This window comes from Vulpes vulpes, chromosome 12 (assembly GCF_048418805.1).
Source record: "Vulpes vulpes isolate BD-2025 chromosome 12, VulVul3, whole genome shotgun sequence".
Lineage (NCBI taxonomy): Eukaryota > Metazoa > Chordata > Mammalia > Carnivora > Canidae > Vulpes > Vulpes vulpes.
This window is the reverse complement of record NC_132791.1, coordinates 22,407,959-22,426,197: the sequence shown is the minus strand read 5'-3', so window position 1 is coordinate 22,426,197 and position 18,239 is coordinate 22,407,959. Positions and strand designations below refer to the sequence as shown.

Sequence of the window (18,239 nt, the reverse complement as noted above, 5' to 3'; positions counted from 1 at the left end):
CTTCTAGGATTTTGCCGTTGAAGGCCTCCGCACCCTCATGGTGGCCTACCGAGAATTGGATAATGCGTTCTTCCAGGCCTGGAGCAAGAGGCACAGTGAAGCCTGCCTGTCTTTGGAGAATCGGGAAGATAAGATATCAGATGTCTATGAAGAGATAGAAAAAGACTTAATGGTTAGTATGAGGAAGCCAGGCACAGATTGGGAGCAGGATGGGTAGTGGCAGTCAGTAGACTGAGCAAGGTCTCTGAGAATGGCTTGCAGAAAATCAATAGGTTCAGACTCTCTCTGGATACAGGATATTGGCATCCAAACTGATTCAGGATGTCCTGGATTTTCTGAAATCCATATGGGGTGCGGTGCGGGGGAGGATAATGCACTAGTTGTAAATTTTATCCCAAAGCTGCTCACAGAAGCTGAGTAACCTGGGACAAATGAGGATCTGAATAATGAATGCACAGATTAGATAATCCAGAATGAACTAAAAGAATAATCAAGACAAAAATACTCACTCATTCATTCAACATATTAAGTGCTTCCTATGTTCCAGCAACAGACAAAATAGGCAAAAAAGTAACACATATAGTATGTTAGATAATGAAAGTGCTATGGTAGGAAATAAATCCAGGAAGAAAGCTAGGGAGAAAGCATCAGAAAGCTGATGTATCTGCATCAGCATATGCATGTATGTTTTGGAGAAGGCAGAGTATAGTTAGTATTTTTTTATAGGATGGTTAGTCTTCCTTTAGTCTGAGTAGAGACCTAAAGAAATAGGGAAAGGGCAGCCCCGGTGGCGCAGCGGTTTAGCGCCGCCTGCAGCCCAGGGCATGATCCTGGAGACCCTGGATCGAGTCCCATGTCAAGCTCTCTGCATGGAGCCTGCTTCTCCCTCTGCCTACATCTCTGCCTCTCTCTCTCTCTCTCTCTCTCTCCCTCTCTCTCTGTGTGTGTGTGTGTCTACGAATAAATAAATAAATAATCTTTAAAAAAAAAAAAGAAATAGGGAAATAGTCTGGCAAACTAAGCAGACAGAAGAAATGGCATGAGTGAAAGCCCTGAAACAGGAGTAGGCCTAACTAGTTGAACAGCAAGGCAGCTAGTGTGGCTGGCATGGTGTAAGTAAGGAGGAGAGAATAAAAGGACATGAGACAGAGAAGTAGTAGAGTGCCTTCATGAGCCAGTGTAAGATCTTACAATGAGATATGGAAAGCCATTGAAGAGTTCAACCAAAGAAGTGATGTGATATACATGCCTGGGTAGCTTAGGTGGTTAAGCATCTGCCTTTGGCTCAGGTCATGATCTCAGGATCCTGGGATCGAGCCCTATATTGTACTCTATGGTATGTCAGCTTCTCCCTCTCCCTCTGTGATCCTCTTGCTCTTTCTCTCAAATAAATAAATAAAAATATTTTTTTTTTAAAAAGTGATGTGATAGCTTTTTTCAAAAGATTTTATTTATTTGAGAGAGAGTCAGTGCAAATAGAGGGAGGAACAGAGGGAGAGGGACAACCAGACTCTGAGTGCAGAGCCAGACACAGGGCTCAATCCCAGGACCCTGAGATCATGACCTGAGCCAAAATCAAGAGTCAGTCGCCTGACTGAGCCACCCAGGCACTCCGATGAGTTAGCTTTCTAAAACAATCACTCTGGCTGCTGTGTTAAGATTATACTGTAGGGGAGCAAGCACAGACCCAGGGAGACAAATTAGAAGATAGTTGCAATAGTGCAGGTGAGAGATGATGATGGCTTGGACCAGATAGAAGTAGTGGAAGTGGTGAGGAGTAGTCAAATTCTGTACATTTTTTAAAGGTAGAGCCAACAGAATTTGCTAATGGATTAGATTATAGGATATGAGAGAGAGAAGTTAAAGATGACTCCAAAGTTTCTGAGCAGACTGATACAGGCTGGATCTGCTATAAGAAGAGAAATAACTGATACCAAATGGGAAAACATAGAGATCCAAAAGGTCAATCTCCTTTCATAATCAGTTCTGTGGTTAGTATTTCTAGTCTGTCCTTCTGGAGGCCTAGCAGAAATCAGCCAGTTATTTGTCCGTCAGTTCCTCAGACTGAGTCATGATGCCCATCCTGTGGTCAACACTGGAAGCCAAGAAGTATGCTGTGAATGAAGCAAGAAAGAAGTGAAAGTGTGTTGAGAAAAAGATGGTTTAGAAGTGGCACACAGCTTCATGTATGACTTGGGCAAGTCTTGTCCCTCTTTGACCCCTAATATTCTGTTTCTAAATTTGATTTATGTGGTTGAAAAGCTACAGTTATTGAGAGGCAGAATATGCTGAATTTTATACTATTTGGATCCTCATGTCAGGATAGAACCAGCTTGCTAAAGAGGATGATAAGATGCTAGTCGAGTTGTTGGGTAGCACTAAATGCTGTGACATTCTTCCTTTTCCTCACTCACTGCTCTCTCTGTTCAAAGCTGTTAGGGGCCACAGCCATAGAAGACAAGCTGCAGGATGGTGTACCTGAGACAATCGCCACCCTGAACAAAGCCAAAATTAAAATTTGGGTCCTAACTGGAGATAAGCAAGGTAAAGGGGAGTTCTCACATGACCAATCCTCCTCCCTATCCACTTTAGCCATTTCTTTATTTTATATATTCTTTTCTTCTTAGCCATATATTTGACAAATACCTTATAACCCAGGTCAAGTTCTTATAGGACACCTTCCTTCCCAGTCTTGTACATGGTTTGCTAAGAGTACACTTTATACTGGATGCTGTATTAGGTATTAAGGACATAGAGATGATTCAATCAGACATGACCTCGTCATCCAGGAACCCATTTGCTAAAAACCTTGGAATTATCTCTGACTATACCCTCTCTGTTGTCCCAAAGATTAATTGTCTCACTGTGTCCCACCAAATCTTCTGATGATCCCCTTGACTATGCCATCACCCTAATTCATCCTTTGTCCCCCATTGATTGTACTTTTGCAAAAACTTTTAAACTGATATCTGTCTCATTTCCTCATTGATTTCAATATAGCCTACATACAACCATCAGTTTAATCTTACTAAAATATACGACTTTTATATATTATTCCTCTGCCCAGGTATCTTTAGCAGCTCTATGTGGTAAAGTCAGATTCCACTGTCTGGTCTTCAAGATCTTGATAATCTGTTGCTGCCTACATATAGTTATCTCCATCCTGATGTGACTGTTATCTTTAGTGTGTCCCAAACAATCCAGCTTCTACTCCACAGCCTCTGTTTGGGTTGTTTCCCCTTTGAAATGTTTTTTCCTTCCCAAAACAAGTCTTACACATCCTTCAAAGTCTTTTTCCAAGAAAGTTTCTATGACAATTGAAGTTTCTCCTCTGAATTTTGATACCACTTGCAGCAAGGCTTCAGGATTTAATTTTTGTAAATTTTTTCCTTAGTATGAATTTATTCAAATTTCAGAGTTCTCAATGTAAAGACAAGACCGTAACTGAAACTTATCTCAGTCTGCCATAAAATCTGTCATAAAAACAGGCACAGGGAAATATATCCTGACTGTTTGGAGAAGTGGACACAGACTGGAATTGTTTTAGGAAATAAGGGAAGGCTCTGTTGGAAGGCTAAGCCAGAATGATGCTCACTTCAGGAGCACATATCCTGAAATTGGAATGATACAGAAAAGGTTAGCATGGCCTCTACACAAGGATGACATAAAAATTCATGAAAATGAATTTAAAAATGAAAGAAAAAGAAAGGCTAAGCCAGAATGATCCTAGTTATTGATAAGTGACTCACAAGTCTGCACTAGGTTGACAGTCTCCTGTGTGTTTGAATATGGTCTCCACAGACTCATGAAAAATACATTTGGATACATCCATAACAAATGTGGACAAATGGGCTCTGCTGCCCACATTAGTGCCTATATATGTGTACACTTTCATAAAGTCCCTGTCCTGGCCAAAATGTGATGTTTGTTCCCCATTTCCTGCAGAGACTGCTGTGAACATTGCTTATGCCTGTAACATATTTGAGGATGAAATGGATGGGATGTTTATTGTGGAAGGCAAGAATGATGAGACCATTCGGCAAGAACTCAGGTATAGGGACCTAAGACAATGGCAGTTCTCAGAAGGCAATTGCGTTTGAGGTCCTGGCTGATGTTTAGTAGAGGTTCTGTAACCACCTTGCCCATTTTCATTCTGGGACACTTTTTCCTTTCTAAAATCTGGAGCTTCCAGTCAGATATTAACCACTCCTCTTGGCTTTCAGGTCGGCAAGGGACAAGATGAAACCTGAGGCTCTACTGGAATCAGACCCAGTAAACATTTACCTCACCACGAAGCCCCAAATGTCCTTCAGATTACCTGAGGAGGTGCCCAATGGCAACTATGGCTTGATCATCAATGGCTGCAGTCTGGTGGGCAACACAGAGCTACAATTCTATCTTCTCCCAAGGAGTTTTTTTCCTAGGTCCAGTCCACTCCAGGGAAATTTTAAGACCCCTTCTCTATTTCATGAGTCACCCCTTCCCCTCTCTTCTGGGGTTCTTTCCTGACAGACACCTTTCCCTATCCTTCTCTAGACAGGAATAATGAGGAAAGAGAAGCCAAAGGCATGTTCCTTCCTTATCCAAATTCTATTACTGATGTGGCCTGTCACTTAGGGGAAAGGGGGAAGTGAACAGAACCAGGTCCTCCAAAAAGGTCAGCTGGCCTTATAGCCCAATCAACTGATTTGACCTAGTGAGAGAGGCTGACTAGTTTCCCACTGGAGTCAGGGTCAGATGTAAGGATGCCTAGAACTGACTTGGGGACTTGGCCTCCCTTGGGAATGGAGCACCTGGGAGCCACTATGTCTGACCTATATAGTATAGGAGAGAATAGAGATGGGGAAGGACTTAGGAGGATCCTGTCCTGAGAGCCTTTTTGGGCAACCTGAAATGTGGATGTATCCTGGTGCTGCAGGCCTATGCTCTAGAAGGGAACCTGGAGTTGGAACTGCTGAGAACAGCGTGCATGTGCAAGGGGGTGATCTGCTGCCGGATGACACCCCTTCAGAAGGCCCAGGTGGTAGAGCTGGTGAAGAGATACAAGAAGGTGGTGACACTGGCCATCGGGGATGGGGCCAATGATGTCAGCATGATCAAAGGCATGTGAGGGATGGGGGAACAGTAACCTTCAACCAAGAGCTTGCCCTTTCCTTTCTCTATAGGCAAAGACCAACCTGGGTGACATTGTGTTGTTGGTTCACTCCTGCATATATGTATTGTATGTTTATAATGTTTTGCAACTTCATTTTTGCTCCTCTATACCTGCATTCCCACTTATTTACACATGCATATATCAGTCCATATGCACACACACACACACACACACACACACACACTCAAATTCATGCACTTAACACACACAAATACAGATGGCTCCCATAAAATCATATGCATGTATTTACAGAACCGGATGTGCAACTACCATACCATCTTTCTAAGATGGCATCAAAGCCTACGTAAAGAACCTCTGGGGGGGAGTCACAGTCTGTTGCTTTTCTGATAGATGTATGCCTGAGCAATGTTAGGCAAAAGACAGGACTGCCCAACCAGAGAATTAGCTGTGAGGCACAGTGTAGGGATCTCTTCTTCCCTAAGGCAATGTTCATGAGTACTTCCCCTGACTCCCCTGACTGGAAGAGAATAGAAGACTTACTGATGCCCTGGACTAATAGAAGCAATGGCTGATGCTGGTTTTAATTTTAGCTGAATGTTGTTAGCTTCCAGCAACTTGTGGTTCTGTGAAATACGGACAACATCTAGAGGTCCTCTAATCTAAACTTTCTCCCCATCCAGGAAACACTAGCAGATATTCTAGCCTCAGCTTTAGTTCTAGAAAATGTTCTTGCTCTCTTCCCCACTTTCTAGAACTTCTCTGGTTTTTAGGGCCTTAGAGGCTTCAATTATTCCATTAAGCAATGCCACAGGTATATACCAGAAGATCAATGAATGTACCCTACACTACAACATACTAATTAAAACTTTTAGGAACTTCAATCTTATTTTCCATCAAGTATAATCCTTGTTTTATTCAGAAAAGTCATTCAGAAAAGTGAGGCCTCCTGGAGAACTTGCTTCTCACTAACAAAGTATGAACATCACTTATTTCCTCCTAACAGTTGGATTTTAGCTCTTTAGATAAACTTAGGTAATTAAATATTATGTTAGATTGACATCCATCCTGTATCTATAATTGATGTAAATGGCTTCAAGAGATAACAAGAGGTTTTTACCTCAGCATCTGGACAGCAGGAAAGAGCCAAGGTGGCTATAGTAGGCACAAAGACCATCCAGGAGAGCTTTCTAGTACTAGCCATGCCAGGCATTCCTGAGTGGCAGCATCCAAAACAAAGTGAAGATGAAGGAGCTGGTTTTTGACAGTCCATTAGGGAAAAGAGCAATCCACTGAAGAGAAAACGCTCCACTAAATAAATGCCATTTTGAGCTGAGCGTAACAGTGTTTTCCAAATGTAAAATAAGGAGTTTGTACAACATGATCTCAGCCTTTCTTTTACACTTCCCAGCCTGGGAGCCCAGCAGACTAGCTCTGAGGTTGAGAAGCTTCTGGGATTTCTTTTCAGCTGCTCACATTGGAGTTGGCATCAGCGGCCAGGAGGGAATGCAGGCCATGCTCAACAGTGACTACGCCTTCTCCCAGTTCCACTATCTTCAGCGTCTACTCTTGGTCCATGGCCGCTGGTCCTATAATCGCATGTGCAAGTTTCTCAGCTACTTCTTTTACAAAAACTTTGCCTTCACCCTGGTGCACTTCTGGTATGCCTTCTTCAGCGGGTTCTCTGCACAGGTAGGAGGTCAGATGGCATTCCCCACTCTGGTCAACTGGATCTTCGGTACACACCCCCACTTCAGCCAGCTCATGTTTCTTTTCTAGAGACATGTTGCCATCCATCCATAAAGCTCCTCACGTGGGGGCACCTGGGTGGCTCAATTGGTTAAGCACAAAACTCCTTACCCATGCTGATCCCATCTCCTAGCCTTAAACTGAACCTTAGATTTCCAAACCTTAACTTTTTCTGGCTTGGCTCTAACTTAGACTTGACTCTTACCTCCAAAACTCCCATGAGATATTTTGACCTTTTACCTGACAGAGAGACCTGGTTTCCAAAAATAGATAATATGGGGAAATGCTTGGATCTTGGAGGGTTTGTTTTTGTTTTTGTTTTGTTTTGTTTTGTTTTGTTTTGTATCCAAAGCAATCTTTATGGAACAGGCTAAGTCTCAAAGGGCTTCTGAGTCTTGCCAGACATGCTGGCTATGGTGTTCACCTGTAGCCATACTTCAGAATACAGCTCCCCTTACTTCTACTTCCCCACCCCGACAGCCCTTCTCCCTGCCCCAAATATACATTGTTGTCGCTCTAATGAGTTAACTCCACATTTGAGTATGATATCTCCCCCACGTGGGAAGTGGCACTTGGATTTTGATGTTCTATAAGAATTCCTCTTTCCTATGAGAAGTTTTTCGGGGTTCTCAAAGATTCCCAAGAAAAAAAACCTCAGGAATGATTACCTTAGGAGATCCCTATTACCTCTGTTGCCTTGGGCTCCAGGGGAAACAGACTATTGAGCAGAAAATAGTAGACTTGTATATCCCCAGTGTCTAACAAAGCCATTCTAGTTTGTGAGAGGTGAAGTGTATGTATGTGTTTTGCTGACCTCTTGTGGCTAGTAAAGGAGCCCTCTCTGGGCCCCAGGATGGAGCACCCAGCTGGGAAAGAGTCATTGAGTCTATTATGCTTACTTGTGTTTGAAAGTGTCCAGTGTTATAGAAGCTACTGAATGCCATAAATCAGATAAAAGAACCCAGAGGCTTATACGCCTGAGAGTGGAGGGATACAGCTAGCATTCCCTCACAGGCACTGTAGATCTTCTCTGTGCAGGGATGGGCAGTGCAGATCATGGAAGAGTTGGTCCAAATCAACCTTGTAGGGTTGGCCACAAACAAGCTTGATGTGGCTTTGGCCCAGCCTGGAACCCAGGGTTCTAAATAGAGTAGGACCAAATAAAGACTGGGGTCAGCCTCCTTATCAGATTCCTGAAATCCAAATCTTGCTCTAGGTTAATGTAGTGGTGAGTAAGTGGGGGCCAGAAGGGGCTCTCTTGAACCTGGGAAGTGGAGCTGGGACTTTGGAAAAGAGAGGAATCTAAGAAATCTCTTTGGTATTTTTTTAGACGGTTTATGATACCTGGTTTATCACTTTCTACAACCTGGTCTACACCTGTCTCCCTGTCCTGGGCTTGAGTCTGTTTGACCAGGTAAGACCAGCAGCAAGCTTCTCTTCAGGGCTAAGCCCCTAGGCCCTTGAGGAGTATTCTCAAGAGTGGGGAGAACAACAAGAGCTGAGTTCTACAAAGTCAATTGTAAATGGAATAATTTATAGAGCAAGGAAGGGAGCTCATCACCTGGAGAAGTATCATGGGATAAAGTAAAGAATATTCCTCCCGGAGAATAATCATCAGTTTTAGAAATCCAAGTTTTCTATCTCAATTTTATTTTTATAAAAAGAAACATAGAAATTGTGCTTTATAGTAAACTAAGTGTAAATAAAAGGTAGTAAAAGGAAATAGAGTTACTAGGGTAAGACTAGGTAAAGCAAGATGCTTCAAGAAAGGAGAGACCAAAAAAACAAAAACAAAAACAAAAACAAAGAAAGGAGAGACCCATACATAGATGATAAGATAAGCCAATGCAGGATGGCCTAGTTGAGAGTTCTGAAGGCCAAGCATGAGAATGTGGGTATATTTTGAGTCATAGGGAGTCAGTCTAGGGGATATCATCTGTCCCTGTCAGAAATTTCCTGGGTATTGGGGGTCCTGGTACCATACCTCTCCCTCCTTTTCTATCCCAGCCTCTAGTCTTGGGCACAATGAATAGAAAAGAACCTCCAAAGAGGAATAAAATAGCTAAAAGAGGACATGGTGAAATCATGGTTCCTGGTCTCCATCAGAGTAGGAAGGAAAATTCTCCACAAGGTAGCTGCTAGCCACAGAGCAAAAAGAGGGACAAGTTGTGTCCTATGCAGCTTCAGTTGGCTAATTCTAATGATCTACAACCTCTCAAAAACAAGCCCCAAGCTTTGTTATTCAAAGTTTCAGATTTAGGAGATGAAGATGATCCAATGGCATCCACATAGAGAATCCTGTTATCTGAGTTCACTAGTAGTATGGGAATGGGAGGAGCATCACAGAACATGGATACCCCCATGTGATTAGCTGGTCCCCATTTGCTTCCCCCTCTTCTTTTGCTGGCTTTTGAGGCAAAAAAAAAAAAAAAATCCACAAAAGGAACACTTAAAACTGGGGACTCATGTCACAACTGCCCCCTCATCCCAAGCTCCCATTCTCCCTTCCAGCTACCCCCAACCCTAATTACCCTCTATCTCCCCAACTCTGATTGCTTCCAGGTCCTTATCACCATCTTGACCTTCTCCTAGCTTTCTTCTGTTACTTAGATCATTGCCTAGAGTGTAGGATTTCAGGAAGGGTCTGTGGCCACTGCTCTGTTCTCTGGTTCCACTTCTCAAGTAATCCATGAGGAAGTTCCTAGGCAGACTGTCAGCAGACTCAGTGAGGGGAGAAACTTCTACTCTGATAGAGATGGGACCTTCTATGGAGAGACCCTGAGCCTTCCTCCTTACCCTCTGGTACTTCCAGGATGTGAATGAAACATGGAGTCTACGCTTCCCAGAGCTGTATGATCCAGGCCAGCACAACCTCTATTTCAACAAGAAGGAATTTGTGAAGTGTTTAATGCATGGGATCTATAGTTCCTTCATGCTGTTCTTTATCCCTATGGGGACCATTTACAACTCAGTGCGCAAAGATGGGAAAGAGATCTCTGATTACCAGTCCTTCTCCCTGATAGTGCAGACCGCCTTGCTCTGGGTGGTCACAATGCAGGTGTGGCTGGGGGAGTGGGGAGTAGGGGGCTAGGGGGCTTGGGTGGGCCGCCTGTCTGGAAGGGAGGGAAAGAAGGAGGGATCATCCTCTACTATGAGGCTGGAGAAGGGAGGTAGCTGATATATCCCAGGTTGTAGAGTATTGCACATAAGAGAGTGTTTTTCAGATTGCCTTGGATACAACCTATTGGACGATAATAAGCCACATCTTCACCTGGGGTAGCCTGGGTTTCTACTTTTGCATCTTATTCTTCCTGTACAGTGATGGCTTGTGCCTAATGTTCCCCAACGTCTTCCAATTCCTAGGTAAGGCTATGCCCACCCAGTGTGTGACAAGGAGGTGGGGGTTAGGGTTGGGAAGTGTGAACCAAGTATATTTGTTTAATAAATGTTCACTGAGCAGTTATTACTATGTGCTAGGCTCATAGATAGGAATAAGACATTGTCTCTGCCCCAAAAGGACTCAAAATCTATCTAGAGAAATATTTTATCCTATTAGGTTTTCTAAGATATTTTCAAATTTCTTATCTAACTTAATCTTTGTAAGCATCCTTTGAGGTAGAAAGGGCACCATTTTAGAGACTGAGGGTTTTTAAAAATTAAATTACTCAAATCTAGCTCTCCTGGTTCCCAGTCCAATATCCTTTCTACTGTGGCATACTGCTTTATTATCTCCCACATTAATTTCCCTATCTTTCATTCTACTTTGATGGGAACAAAATATAGAGAAAGTAGATATTAGATGTATCTAGCTCTCACCTCTCATCAAGCCACTCATTTTTCCCCTCCAAAACCCTGTAGAACTCTGTGAATTCACGTGCCTTTAGAAGGAGAAAAGTATGTGAATTCACAGAGACTTTGGCTGTACAAAGGACTTCACTATAATTCTTCTGCATTGATAAGTTCTGGCTGACAGTCCCCTTCCTCTAGGCTCTGGTTCAGCCTCCCTCCCATACCTTATTGTTTACAGGTGTGGCCAGAAACACTCTGAACCTGCCACAAATATGGCTGAGTATTGTCCTCAGTGTAGTCCTCTGTATTTTGCCCGTGATTGGTTACCAGTTTTTCAAACCACTATTCTGGCCTGCCAACGTGGACAAGGTGAGTGGAACAAGGAATCTACCCAGATATAATTCATGGCCCTTCTTTGCCTTTGCCTTTGCCTCTGTGGATAAAAACCCTGTCCTCTCTGCTCTGGCTGCAGATTATAGACAGAATTCATCAATGCACAAGACCTCTACTGCCACTCCCTAAGCGGACCAAGCTAAAACATGCAAGCACTCGACGTTCTGCCTATGCATTCTCCCACAAACAGGGCTTTGGGGCCCTCATCACTTCTGGCAAGACAATGAAGTCCAAGGTATTCAAAAAAAAGCAGCTATCTTTTTAAAAAGTAGAGGCCCTTAGGAAAATCCCAAAGGAATCATTGCTCTTCATCCCTTGTATTCACACAACTTAATAAGGATGGATTAGAGTCCCAGGGAAACCAGCACACTCCTGCCCTTCTGCTCTCACTCCAGAGGCTCAGCCTCTTCATTCCCTAGATGGTTGTGCCCAGGTAAGGCAAGGAACAGTAAAGAAAGAGCCCCCAGATATCTGTCAGAGTTGTACAATTTCAAGAAAAAGTGATGTCAGGCCTCCCACCAACCCTTCCAAGTTTTAGTCCAGAAGCAAATATGGAAATGGTGGGTAAAGGGGGCAATGTGGGAAAGAGAAAAGAAAATATGACCTAAGAATCTTACTTTGGGTGCTGTTTCCTATACCCAGAGCAGCCATAAACCTTGCCAGGGCCCCATACAAACATATCCCACCCAGACACCCTTCTCAGGTTTAACTGGGGGATTCAGGGTGAGTCTTTTACTGGCCTTGGATCTCAAAAGGAGGAGGCAGCTATGACAAGTTGGTCATAAAAAGCTGAAGGAGAGTTTCTGGACCCCCCCCCCCCCCCCAAGAAAAGGAGCTGATTCCTGCCTTGTTAAGACAGCTCAAGATTTCGCCTTCTTCCCTTCTTTGACCCAAGAATTGACACCTTTTCAGGCATCAGAACTGGGAGGAGACTGCTTAAAAATCTTTCTTGAGGGTGGTATAAGCCACAATTGATGAACATTTTTCTTCATCCTGTAAAATTACTTTGAAAAGAAATTGTATGTATTTGGGAAATGTTTCAGAGAAGTTTATGGAGTAATAAATTGCTTATTTTGGAGTGGAGAGATGTGTATGATCTGTTGGATCTCAATGACAATAATGTCCAAGCAGTATCACTAGCCCACAGATCCCCACCACCCTTCCCACCTCCTTTTTCTCCTTCTTCAGCTCCATTTCACTTTTCTGCCCTTTGTTGCTAAACTCTATCTCGGCCTCAGTATGACCATATCCTTTAACCATATAGCTTTATCCCCTTTACACACCTTAAATATTGGTTCCCAAAGCTTAGTACTAGATTCTCTGCTTATCTTTCTTAGTATGCTTTTCCCAAGTGAATGTATGAGTTCATTTACCAACAGAAAGAAGATTCTCAACTCTCTGTCTTAGAGCTTTCTATCTTAGAACCAGATCCATTTATTAAACTGATTCTGAAATCCTTCATTTATTTGAATCTTAGGAAATTCATACTCAATCCACCAACTTGTATTAATCACTTTTCCCCAAAAACTCCACCCAGGATGCCATCACCATCATCCCAGTCACCCCAGGCAGTGATGGAAATCATTCTATATTCTCCCTCTAATGTCTAATAAGTCATCAAGTAATTTAAACTTTGCATCTTTTTTTATGTTTTGTTTTCCATTCCCTTCATTATCACTACTCTTGTTCAGACTTTTATCATCTCTCACCTGACTTGTTGCATAAAATCTCCCAACTCATGTTCCTGGTTTTCCCCTGTCTAAAGTATCACCAGTACTACTTCCAGAGTAATCTTTATAAACAGCAAACTTGATCATGTCAAACCCCAACATAATGAATGTACTAAATGCTACTGAGTTGTATACTTTAAAATGGTGAATTGTATGTTATATTGAATTTCCCTTCAATATTTTTTTGAAAGATCAGATTAGGCAGTCTCCACCAAGAGCTTACTCTAATTCCTCAGTGTGACTTATATACCTATCCTTTTTATTTACTTGTTTCCCTGTGCATACCTTTCTCAGTGACACTTATCACAGGGCATTGGAATCATTGATATACTTGTCTGTTCACAGCATATAATAGGCCTTTAGCAAATGTTGTTGAATGAATGAACAAATGAAAGGACATTGAGATCTGCTTCTCTGCCTGTTATTATTATTATTTTTTAATCCTTTTCCTGAGCAGCATCACCTCCCACTAGCTCAAACCAGAAACCTGGAAGTCTTTCTGGACTCCTCCCTTTCCTTCTTCTAATCTAGCCCATTCTTTACCAAGTTACATATACTCTATCTTAGAAATGTCCTCAAATCTTCAATCCCTTCAAATCCCTTACTATTTGTCCCCAGTCCCACTGCTTTCATCATTTTTTGTCTAGATTATGGCAACATCTGCCTCTCTGGTCTCCTGCCTCGGACTGTTTCTTTCCAATCCATTATCCATACCACAGAGAATGACCTTTCAAAATACAAATCACATCGTGTCATTTGCCAGTTTAAAGTCCTTTAATGACTCATCATAGCTTTCCTACCTCTATGCTGCCTACCTCTCCAGCTTCATCATCACTTTCTGCTCCATATGTTCTCATTTCTGCCCAAACTATTTGTAATTCTTCAAAGATTTCATTGTCTTCAGAAGCCTCTATGCTTTGTCTCTTTGTATTCTCTCCTCTTAGAATAAGCTTCCCACCTTTGTCTAGTGAATTCTAACTGCTCTTCATTCTCAGCTTTGGTCAATTCCCCGGGGGCCTTCACTGACACCCAACCTCCTATGCTGAGTTGGGTGCTTCTTCCTTGCTCCAGACCTTCCTTGTATGGACCACCTTGTACATTTTTCTTATTTTTAGTTCCCAAGATTTGAATGTATTATTACTCAGATGCCTATTTTAATTGTGGTTTACTTCTCCATCTTCTCTACTAGACCATGGTCATCTCCTTAAGGACAAGAACTTTGTTTCATTATTGTATTCACTACTCGCATTTAGATTTTTAATGTTTTTCAGGAAAATAGTAAATTAATAAAATCTACTACCTTGCATTTGTCCTAAACTTGCCTCTTACCCTGTCCTTTCAAAAAGAATCTTATCCTTTGATATCTAGTATTCAGTTATACTTTAGGGGTCTCTTTTTATGAAATATGGTCACTCATGGTCTCCCTTATAAGCCATTTGTAAGAGAATAGTTTGGAGGGGCACCTGTGTGGGTCAGTCGGTTGAGCATCTGCCTTCAGCTCAGGTTACAATGAAGTTCCAGGATCGAACCCTGAGTCAGGCTCCCTGCTTGGCAGGGAGTTGCTTCTCCCTCTGCATCCCCCACCTCAACTCCTCTCTCCCACTCACTCTCTCCCTTTCAAATAAATAAATAAATAAATAAATAAATAAATAAATAAAATATTTTTTAAAAAAAAGGAAAAGAAAATAGTTTGAATCTACAATATCTGCCAAAGCTCCTGAACAATCAGCATCCTCTACTGGTGGTTTAAATGTATCTTAGGAGATAGGAGTCTCTATCTGTGCAGAGGAGAACATGCCACATTCCAAACTGAGGGGTGAGATGACCATGCAAGACTTGAAAAAGGGGAATGTGAAAAACAAGTATGCAACTTTTAATCACCTCACCCACTTTGAGAAAAGAGCCAAAAATTCAGACATTAATAAGGGATCTTTAGAGAGAATTGCTAGTGGGTTTTGAGTCCCACCCGCAGCTCAGTTCAAGTTGAGAGGGTTTTAAGGATATTATTTGGAGAGACTGATGTAATAAATGTGTTTGGGGGATACAGAGAACTCATACCTAACTCGTACCTGGAAAATCTAAAAAGCAGAACAATTAGCTATCTGTTTCATGGCCAGATAGAAGAGGTGGCTATGGTGAGATTGGCCCACACTCCCACTGTTTTTCAGGACAAAGGGATTAATGGGAACTCCCCATAGACCACATATGGGCCATGTAACAGACCTAATTAGGGTTTCTTTATTCTGTTAGAGAGACCATCTGAAAAGTTGAAGAGATCTCAGCAGAAGAAAGCAATAGATCTGCTATCAAATGCTTAGAGATTTCTGATTAGATAAAAGGTTGCCTGAGGGTGTGATTGACTGTGAAGGGGCCTGAGGTGAATTTTCTATATCTTGATTTTGGAAGTGTTTATATGGGTACATGTATTTGTCAAAACTCATCAAACTGTACATTTAATATCTGTGAATTTTATTGTATGTAGATTATACTTCAATAAAGTTGATTTTTTTTTAATTCTTAGAATTTTTTTTAAAGATTCATGTATTTATTTTAGAGAGAGAGCGAGTGCTCACAAGCAGAGGGGACAGGCAGAGGGAGAGAAGTAGACTACCAAGAATCTGATGTGCAACTGACTGAGCCACCCAGGCACCGCTGATTCTTAGAGATTTCTAAAGGAGTTGTAAGTGACCAATTAGAGCTGAATTCACCTACATTAAAGTGATTAGAATATAGGAGAAATATCTCCGCCAACAGAGAAGGAATCTCTGAAGAACCTACAAAAGGGCTCCTTGAGAAAGAGTCCGCTTTTTAGATACCTGTCAACCACTAAAACTAGTTTGTGGTAGCATTAGACAAGTAGGAACCTTCCTTATCTCTTCTCCCTCCACCCTGCTCAAACTCTGAAGAAGTGGGGTAAGGGAGAAGAGATAGACATCTACTAAGCCTCACTCCCTTTTCCCACCTAACATGGGCACCTATAGTAGGGCCAAGCTCAGAGATAGGAAAAACCGTAATTTTAAAGTTTGAAATTTAAAAAACTATTTCATGGTCTGGCTATTTTAATTATTAAAGTAAAATAAATTGATTAATACTGGTTGCTACCTAAAAATGACCAGAAAATTCAAAGTATGCAGTCTCATAAAATGGGTTTAAAGAGTGGAAGACAAAATAAAATGGTTTTATAGTCATCCGACAAATCCCATTCTTTCAAGGTTCCAGTTTCTCTCTCTCTTTCTCTCTCTCCCTTACTCCCTCCCTTCATCACATTCATCTATACATACAACAAATATTTATTGAGCATCCACCATGATATAGGCATTGTTGTAGATGTGGAGATACAGTGAAAGCCAAAAAGGGGGCAGCCCGGGTGGCTCAGTGGTTTAGCACTGCCTTCAGCCCGTGGCCTGATCCTGGAGACCTGAGATCGAGTCCCACCTTGGGCTCAAATCTTTAAAAAAGAAAGAAAGAAAGGAAGAAAGAAAGAAAAGAAAGCCAGAAAGGTTTCATCATGTATCTTACATTCTAGTAAGAGAGACAATAACAAAGTAAACAAGATCATTCAGATAATAAGTGCTATGAAGATACTTTAACGGTGAGGGACTTTGAAGAGGAAGGGGGCACTACTTTAGTCATCAGAAAAGCCCTTTCTGTGAGGAAAGTAGCATGTGAAATGAGACCTAAATGACTAGAAGTACCTAGCCCTGCAAAAACCTGATGGAAAGGCCTTATAGGCAGAATAAATAGCTAGTTAAAAGTCCCTCAGATAGGAGCTTTGTGTGAATGAAAAAGAAGCCAATGTAGACAAAACATGGTGAGCAGAGAGTAGGGCAGTTAGATAGATATGATGGAAAACAGTGGAGGGCTTTAAAGGCAGTTTGAAAGATTGCTCAGTGCAAAAGTGACATCAGGAAAACTAGGAAGCAATTAAAGTTGTCCAAGTATGGCATGGTGGTGTCTTAGAATAGCAGAGAAATAAGTGGATGAATAGAGGATATATTTGAAGGTAGAATCAAAGAATTTCATCGATTGACTACCAAAGATGCAAGCACTGGTTTATCAAATGATCCTATGGATTTTCGAAATGGCTTCTTCTCAGATAATTAGGGTACTAAATTCATGGATTACTGACCCTTCCCATACAGCTCCTGATTGGGGGGGGGGGTGAATTTAGATGGTCATGTTTGATGCCAGTTGACTCTACTACCCCTAGCCACACTTGGCCAAGAATGGATATATAACTCACTATAGCTTCTGTCTCTCTAGAAATTAGAATTATAACTCCAAGAAACTAGGTCAGTGATGAGGACAGTAGTTGAAAGGTCATAGAGTTTCAGGAAGTGGGGCCTCCCACTTTTAAAGTGGCCATGATTTGCTTTATAAAGGTAAGTGAGCCAAAAAACCCAGCCTGTATGAGAAGAATGAAGCAGATGTCCAAAGAGAGACTAGGCACTCTTTCACATGAGGGGCTCAGTAAGTTGGGTTCAGTAAGGTCATCTTTTTCCTTGAACTAGATTGAATAGCTGCTAATAGCAGAATCACAGAGACAATTCCAGTTTACACAGGCCAGGTTTACACTCTTCATTTATATAGCCTCTTAGGAATGGGGAAATGTCACAGGATCAACTGGCTCACCCTGCACCTTTTTCTTTAAGAATTTGAAGAGGAAATAACCTTATTTACCATCATCAGAAAGAGAGAAACAAGGGAGCAACTCTTAGCCCCAACATTTTCCTGCAATTCTAGCCCAAATATTTTAAGATATGTTCAGAGTTTTTGAGAAGATTCAGCCCTGGAATACTTTGGGAGTCATCCTAGTCATTTGCTCTATTTGCTCTATTTTACCCCCTGCCTCCAACAACATATTTAATTAACCGTTAAGTCCTATTGATTCTGTATCCTAAATCTACCTCTTTTCTAACCCCTCAGCTACTGCTCTAATTTAGACCTTCTCACTTCTCATCATAATTACCACAGAATCTCCTAATTGGTCTCTTTACCTTCCTCTAATTCAATATCCACACTCCTACTAGAGTGAGATTTCTAAAGTTCAAATCTGTTTGAGTACTGGTAATGATGCAAAATGTTTCTGCCCATGACAATGCAAATGATTCCTGTTCCTGATGATGCAAATCAATTTTGTCTGGTAGAAAATACACATTTACAAAAGTCAAATCCTCATCTGAATCAGTTTTAGTATCTTACTGGCTTCCTCACTAATTAGTGAATTTAATATGTGGGGGGTTTTTTTTGTTTGTTTGTTTCTTTTGTATAAGACTCATGATTTTACCTTGTTAAAAAGTATCCCTTAACACAAATAACAGGGGTAACCTATGCTTCCTGAAGACAAAAATGAGACTATACGAAAGAATAGAAAGATGTGCCATGAACCCAAGGCAGGAATCAAGCTGAACCTCAGAAGTGGAACCCACTGCTAGAAGATCACCCAAGAACCTGAGGAGTAGTCT

At 41.7% G+C, this 18,239-nt stretch overlaps 1 protein-coding gene and 1 non-coding gene across 10 annotated transcripts in view; both read left to right on the top strand.

Moving 5' to 3' along the window:
* LOC112930834 (phospholipid-transporting ATPase FetA-like) overlaps positions 1-15,285 on the top strand; it is a 124,459-nt gene extending 109,174 nt beyond the window's left edge. For 4 of the 9 annotated variants that reach the window (XM_072727977.1, XM_026013264.2, XM_072727979.1 and 1 more), the window contains 11 exons: positions 8-172; positions 2,433-2,544; positions 3,946-4,051; positions 4,224-4,371; positions 4,919-5,102; positions 6,582-6,805; positions 8,193-8,276; positions 9,675-9,920; positions 10,087-10,225; positions 10,890-11,020; positions 11,124-12,127. In XM_072727977.1, coding sequence (XP_072584078.1) covers positions 8-172; positions 2,433-2,544; positions 3,946-4,051; positions 4,224-4,371; positions 4,919-5,102; positions 6,582-6,805; positions 8,193-8,276; positions 9,675-9,920; positions 10,087-10,225; positions 10,890-11,020; positions 11,124-11,309 — 1,725 coding nt within the window. In that variant the 3' untranslated portion in view covers positions 11,310-12,127. Of the gene's footprint in view, positions 1-7; positions 173-2,432; positions 2,545-3,945; positions 4,052-4,223; positions 4,372-4,918; positions 5,103-6,581; positions 6,806-8,192; positions 8,277-9,674; positions 9,921-10,086; positions 10,226-10,889; positions 11,021-11,123; positions 12,128-15,024 lie in introns of those variants that run through there. The other 5 variants (XM_072727982.1, XM_072727984.1, XM_072727985.1 and 2 more) reach the window with 2 other exon arrangements.
* LOC112930899 (U6 spliceosomal RNA) lies at positions 3,588-3,694 on the top strand. Its single transcript, XR_003237232.2, has one exon. It is a non-coding gene; the product is annotated as a U6 spliceosomal RNA (small nuclear RNA).
* Positions 15,286-18,239: the final 2,954 nt, after the last annotated feature.